Below are 6,968 nucleotides of genomic sequence, written 5' to 3' on the forward strand. Positions count from 1 at the left end.
GAGCAGATTCCACGGACTAACTCAGCACGGGAAAAAGAATGAGTAGCCTCGACGAGGTCCTCAAGTTAGGAAAATGAAAGAGATTGATTATTTATACCGACATTACTTGAAGGTTATAGACGTCCGTTTGGGGTTGAACATGAATATAGGGTGGCCTTGGCACGAAGGGGATATGTCACCTCATCTACAGGACACATACCAGACGAATAATATGTTAAAAACCTGATAGCAGTAGCCTCCATTTGAGGTGTGGCTGCGATGAGGGCAAGCGCCCACAAAAAAGATTCGACCCCAAACAGGAAGGAATTGTTTATGCAAATAAAGTAGTTAGAGCATTAATGGAAGAAACAAATGGGAATCGACAGAGGACACAAGTCTTGCCACCAACTAATGTGGCAGAGGAAATAAAGCACATCCAGGATTCTGCAGAAAACGCAGAGTGGGAAACACAGAGGGGAGTTCCGGATTGCAACGGAGTGTGGTGGGAGGATTGGAAAAAATATCTCCAGCTTCTACCCAAGCAATCATGTTAAAAGTTTACCATGGATAGCACAAATAGGAAGAGAAAGAATGCAAAATCAGATTAACCGTTGTTTATGGTGGAAAGGGATGGGCAGAGATGTGGCTGTTCATTGCCAATTGTGCAAACTTTTGCGCAAATCGAGCCGGGAAGGCATTGAAAATGTGAATGGGTAATAAACTCAGGCCAAGGGGGATTACGGGAACATCTACAGAAGATTTCGCTGGACCCTTCTCGCAGTCGAGAAATAAAAATTGTTTAGGGCTAATTCAATACTTTACCCATGGGTAGCTTAATTCCCATGTCGGTATTGCACCACTGGAACAGTGGCACAAATTCTGGCTGAAGAGGTATTACTTCGATGGGGCATTCCCTTCATCCAGACTCTGATCGTGGAAAACAATTCACAGGGATTGCGATGAGGGAGCCCTGCGAGCTGTTCACGATTAAACAGCGATTTCATATTCCTCACCAGTTAGACTTGCGTGGAGCACAGAGAAGCAGGCCGTTTAAAAACGGTGTAAAGAGTGCAGGATATGGGAAGGCAGGGTCACCGCTGGAGCTTCTGGAAACTTCACTTCCAGGAATTATGTCCATGTGCAGCTCCTGAGTGAACGTGTTGGGCAACTTGAGAAGCAGTTGGTTGACATCAGATCCATCTGGGAAGACGTGAGTTTCGTGGACAGGACCTACAGTGAGGCTGTCACGCCATGGATACAGGAAGAGCAAAGGTGGTTGATTGTGGGAAAGGGCAGTCCAGGTGGATTGCATGAGATCCCGGTGGCTATGCCGAATGAAAACAGGTAGATCCTCTCGGGGCAGAAGATGCTTCCAGTCCGAATGTCGGACAGGTCGGTGGCTCCAATACCAACGATGAGACTCGACCGGTGAGACCGGCGTCGGGCAGAGCCATAGTGGTGTTTGACTCCATTCTCAACGGTGCGGACAGGAGATTCTGTGGTGGGAGGCGAGACTCGAGGATGGTCTGTTGCCCCCCTGGTGCCCGGTTTAACGATGTCACGGACCGACTTCAGAAGGTAAACAGCCAGAAGTAGTTGTGCACGTCGGCACAAACGACGTCGGGAGGAAGAGGAAGAAGGTTCTGCATCGCGAGTTTAAGGAGTTAGGAAGAAGACTAAAGAGAAGGACTTCTAGGGTGGTTATCTCTGGATTGCTTCCTGTACCTCGTGCTGGCGAGGACAGGAACTGGGAGATAGGGGGATATGATTGTATGGCTGCGAGGCTGGTGCAGGGAGCAGGGATTTAGATTTATAGACCATTGGGATCTCTTCTAGGGTAGGGGTGACCTGCAGAAAAAACGGGTTACACCTTAAATGGAGCGGGACCAGCGTTCTGGCAGGCAGGTTTGCTAGTGCTGCACGTGTGGGTTTAAACTAAATAGTGTGGGGGAGGGGTTGACAAATGGGGAATATAAAGGTGTAGTTAAAGGGGAAGTCATTACAGGAAAAGCTGCAAACGACTCCCGAATTAATGGGAAGAAATGTTCGAGAAGGGATAAGAGAATAAGTTCGGGGCCAATAGTGACCGGTGTGAGAGGGGAGGTGAATACCGAAGTTAAAGTGTTGTATTTGAATGCGCGAAGTACAAAAACTAAAGTGGATGAGCATGAGGCTCAGTTAGATATTGGCAAGTATGATGTTGTGGGAATTACAGAGACATAGCTGCAAGAGGAGCAGGGCTGGGAACTGAATATCCAGGGGTATATGACCTATCGAAAAGACATGCAGGTGGGCAGAGAGGGTGGAGTCGCTCAGTTGGTAAGGAATGATATTCAGTCCCCTGCATATGGTGACATGGAATCAGGAGATGTAGAATCAGTATGGACAGAACTGTGGAATTGTAAGGGTAAAAAGACCATAAAGGAAGTTATGTACAGGTCCCCAAACAGTATATAGTGTGCAAATTGAATCGAGTTAAATTTGGCATGTCGCAATGGTAATGCTACAGTGTTTATGGGAGATTTCAACCTGCAGTTAGACTGGGAAAATCGGCTTGGCAATGGACCACAAGAAAGGCATTTTGTGGAGTGCCTCCGAGATGGATCCTTAGAGCAGCTGGTACTGGAGACTACCGGGGAGAAGGCAATTCTGGATTTAGTGTTGTTTAATGAACTCGATTCGAGTTAGGAGAATAGTGGGCAAGATTAGAGCATATGGTATTGGGGGTAGGGTGCTGACATGGATAGGACATTTGGTTGGCAGAGAAGAACAAAGAGTAGGGATTAATGGGTCCCTTTCAGAATGGCAGGCAGCGACTAGTGGGGCAAAGGCAAGGCTCGGAGCTGGGACCGCAGCTGTTTACAATATATATTAATGACTTAGATGAAGGGATGAAAATAAACATTAGCAAATTTGCGGACGACACAAAGCTAGGTGGCAGTGTGAACTGTGAGGAGGATGCTATGAGGATGCAGGGTGACTTGGACAGGTTGTGTGAGTGGGCAGATGCACGGCAGATGCAGTTTAATGTGGATAAATGTGAGATTATCCACTTTGGTGGTAAGGAAAGGAAGGAAAATTATTACCTGAATGGTTTCAAGTTAGGAAATGAGAATGTACAAAGAGATCTGGGTGTCTTTGTTCATCAGTCACTTAAAGTTATCATGCAGGTACACCAGGCAGTGAAGAAAGCTAATGGCATGTTGCCCTTTATGACAAGAGGAGTTGAATATAGGAGCAAATAGGTCTTTTTGCAGTTGTACAGGGCCCCAGTGAGACCACACCTGGACTACTATGTGCTGTTTTTGTCTCTAAATTTGAGGAAGGACATTCTTGCTATTGAGGAAGTGCAGCGTAATTTACTACGTTAATTCCAGGAATGGCGGGACTGTCGTATGTCGAAGGATTGGAGCGACTAGGCATGTATACAGTGGAATTTAGGATGATAGGGGATCTTATTGAAACATATAAGATTATTAAGGGATTGGACACGCTCGAGGCAGGCAACAGGTTCCCAATGTTGGGAGAGTCCAGAACCAGGGGCCACAGTTTAAGAATAAGGGGTGGGCCTTTAGAACGGAGATGAGGAAAAACGTTTTTACTGAGAGTTGTAAATCTGTGGAATTCTCTGCCTCAGAAAGCAGTGGAGGCCAATTCTCTGGATGCTTTCAAGGGAAAGCTAGATACGCTAATTGATGGCGGAGTCAGGGGATATGGGGAGAAGGCAGGAACGGGGTACTGATTGTGAATGATCAGCCATGATCACATTGAATGTCGGTGCTGGCTCGTAGTCTATTGTCTACTATCACCATCCGTAGACTTCTAGAATGGTGGAGCGAATGAACAGAACACTAAAGAAGAGTCTGACTATATCCTGACTGCTCCTGATGAATATTGTGCCTCGATTGGAGAAGGACTGGAAGGAAAATCTTGGGAGCTATGGACCACTGAATCTAACATCTGCGGTATGAAACTTACTGAAGACGATTCTGAGACACGAAATTCATGCGCACGTGTATAGACAGTGGCTAACGTGGGACAGTCAACACAGCTTTGTACGAGGGAGAACGTGTCTCAGTAATTTTATTGGGTGTTTGAAGAAGCAACCAAGGAAGTTGTCGAGGGCTAGGACGTAGACAATATTTGGAAGACACTTGGACAAGTACATGGATAACAAATATTTGGTGGGATATGGACCAAATGCTGGCACTTGAGTCCAGCTTGGATGGGGAAACTTGATCGGCATGTAAGTGTTGGGCTGAAGGGCCAGCTCGGGCAAAATTGACACAAAGTGTTGGGGGAGTTTATCCGGCCGGGCTGCATTTGCAGAGGATGTGCATAGGTGATGATTCCCATCGCGACCATTCAGACTGATTTCCTTGCTGTATGACTGTACGACTTTATGAGATGCTTTCGCTGTTGATATGGTCACGGATTTCAAGAAGGTTCTTGCATCAAAAAACATAATTTTATTCAGGGTCCATTTAATCGAGAACCCCATGGTACTTATACACACAGAGTAAAACACATACAACGTCATCTAAAGGCAAAGGCTGGGAGATATCCGTTACTCATCGGCTTTCGACATTTAAGACGACAGTGTTCTTTTTCTTAACAAATGTTAATAGGAATGTCCATGGATATTTTAACACTGTTACCAGCTCCAATCTGAATTTAGTCTGAGTAGCTGCATAAACGCACGTATTAGTGCAGGAGCTCAGATACATTAGCATGTACCCGGCTTCAGTGGCGATGTAGCCAGGCTCGGAGTAATCGCCGGTATAATGCGCGGTTCCTGCCAGTCTAGTGGTCAAAAAGCTCACGGCCACCGTCACCCACAAGAGGATAAAACTGCCCGAAACACTGAAGAGTAATATGATGGACTTCTTCCGGCCTTCCATTTCCGGATCCTTCTGCAACAGACTGCCCTGCGCCCGCAGTCTCTTACGCACTTTACTGGCCATTATAATACGCCTGACCGTCAAACAGTTAAACAAAGATATCAGAGAAAAAGGTATAATTACGCTTAAAATGCTCTGCAGAAATGAGAAGGCGGCACCCAGGGGTGATGTAATGAACCATACGGTGGGTTGGCAGCCCCAGTAAACACCTTTAACTGTACGAACATGTTTATATTCAAATATATAGGGGACGCTCTGTAAATGCAGAAGCAACGACACGGTTGTAATGCCAGCAACAGCGGTCCTCACTGTACAATACACCGCCTTAAACTTGTGACAACATATCGCGACAAATCGGTCGGCCGTGAATAAGACTGTGTACCAGACGGCGATATGCAAACTGGTTGACATGAAATATAGAACGATCTTACAGGCGGATGTGTAGGACAGGAAGGACGCAGGGAATTGGTACATCACGATATGATACCCAATTACACAGAAGATCATCACCAGGAGATCAGCCGTTGCCATTACGACCATATAGAGGGAGATACATTTGGAAAGCCCGCATTTCCCTCGAAGTAGGACGACCACTGTGAGCAGGTTCGCTGTTGAAAAATAAACAAAGTGTGAGCAACGGAATCGAATGCAATGATGAGGTGATTATCGTACCAGTGGTGGAAGTACTGCCCCAGACATTGTCTGTAATTAGCAGGGACAATTGTGCAAATGGACGAACTTCTTCCTCAGCCACTGAAGTGAGCCTCGGTCCAGGCGACACTTTGACACCGGCATTGGCGAGGCCGCAGCGCTGAGTTTTACAGGTTCACGTCGGAAATTGTAACCGAGGGGCTGTATTATCGATCACTCTCCAGCATTGCTCCCCCAATGCAAGAACAGAAAGTTGCCAGATGCATGTTTCAGAGCAACCACTTCTCCCAGAACATTGATTCATCACGATATGATATCCAATTACACAGACGATCATCACCTGGAGATTAGCCGTTGCCATTGCGATTATATAGAGGGAGAACAGTTCGGCAGGTACATGGCGTGGACATTGTTTGAGGGATGTGGACCAAGTGCAAGCAGGTGGAACTAGTGCACCTGGGACATGTTGGCCGGTGTGTGCAAGGTAGGCCGAAGGGCCTGTTTCCACACTGGATCACTCTATGATTCCATCACCCTATAACCAATGGAGAGGGAGCCACCGCGATAAAGATAGAGAGTTAAATGGAGAGATAGATTAAGATGCGCAGGCAAATAGAGAGATAGATAGCTAGGTAGGGTGAAATCCAAAGCAATTCACGAGGGCAACTGGAAATCAAGCGGAACCTCCGCTTGCTCGAAAGAACATTTAACGATATGAGCATAATAATCACAGGCGCCAAGGTGTTCCCGTTGGTATCTAGTGGAACGGCCAGTATTACGAGCAAATGAAACGCACACTAAATTTCAAAACACCTTGTTGGTTGAAGATGCCAACAGTCCGCAAAGTCACCAAGTATAAATGGGCAGCGACCACCCGCAGTGGCAAAGTAATCACTTCTATGGACAATTTGTTGCAATCTGTGAGCAGCTGGGTATCTGGGACTCAGCGGTGGGTGTCAGCATTCGTTCATGTATATAGCGGAGCTAGCTGGGTTTCCGCTATCTATTCTTTGCCGGGCCTGCGTGCCAGCAAGTTTTGTGGTGGGTTTCGCCAGGCAGTGATATAGCAAAACACACAGCACATAATCAGACTCTGTCCCCCCAACATTCGGACAGTTACAGCAGACAAGATACAGCGACTTACCCGGAACTCCAAAAATTGCGAGAGCCGGGTAGAAAATGTTCCTTGCAAGTCGGATTGTTGGTAGAACCATTGTTCAGCGCAACGTGCGTACTGTGCCAAATCCGTGGCGTGCCCGTGGGGTCTGAGATCGCTGCCTTTTATACAGCTGCCTGTTTCCCGGCGGGGGAAACATAGTTACACAATGATGGTTCGTTATGTTTAGTAAACAAGCATGGCGCCGTTTCCCTATCAGTGCCCATGCGATCCGCGGGGAGCATTCAAAGCCTCGTTGGTTAGTTCGTTGATTATAGGTA

The 6,968-nt window shown here is 46.8% G+C and overlaps 1 protein-coding gene across 1 annotated transcript; it reads right to left on the reverse strand.

The window, feature by feature from the left end:
- Positions 1-4,550: 4,550 nt before the first annotated feature.
- Positions 4,551-6,745, reverse strand: LOC144609610 (putative G-protein coupled receptor 139). The gene is made up of 2 exons (XM_078428108.1): positions 6,676-6,745; positions 4,551-5,488 (listed from the first exon to the last, which is right to left on the reverse strand). Exons 1-2 carry the CDS (start codon positions 6,743-6,745, stop codon positions 4,551-4,553), a joined length of 1,008 nt encoding a protein of 335 aa, XP_078284234.1.
- Positions 6,746-6,968: the final 223 nt, after the last annotated feature.

Source organism: Rhinoraja longicauda, chromosome 34 (assembly GCF_053455715.1).
Source record: "Rhinoraja longicauda isolate Sanriku21f chromosome 34, sRhiLon1.1, whole genome shotgun sequence".
Taxonomy (NCBI): Eukaryota; Metazoa; Chordata; class Chondrichthyes; order Rajiformes; family Arhynchobatidae; genus Rhinoraja; species Rhinoraja longicauda.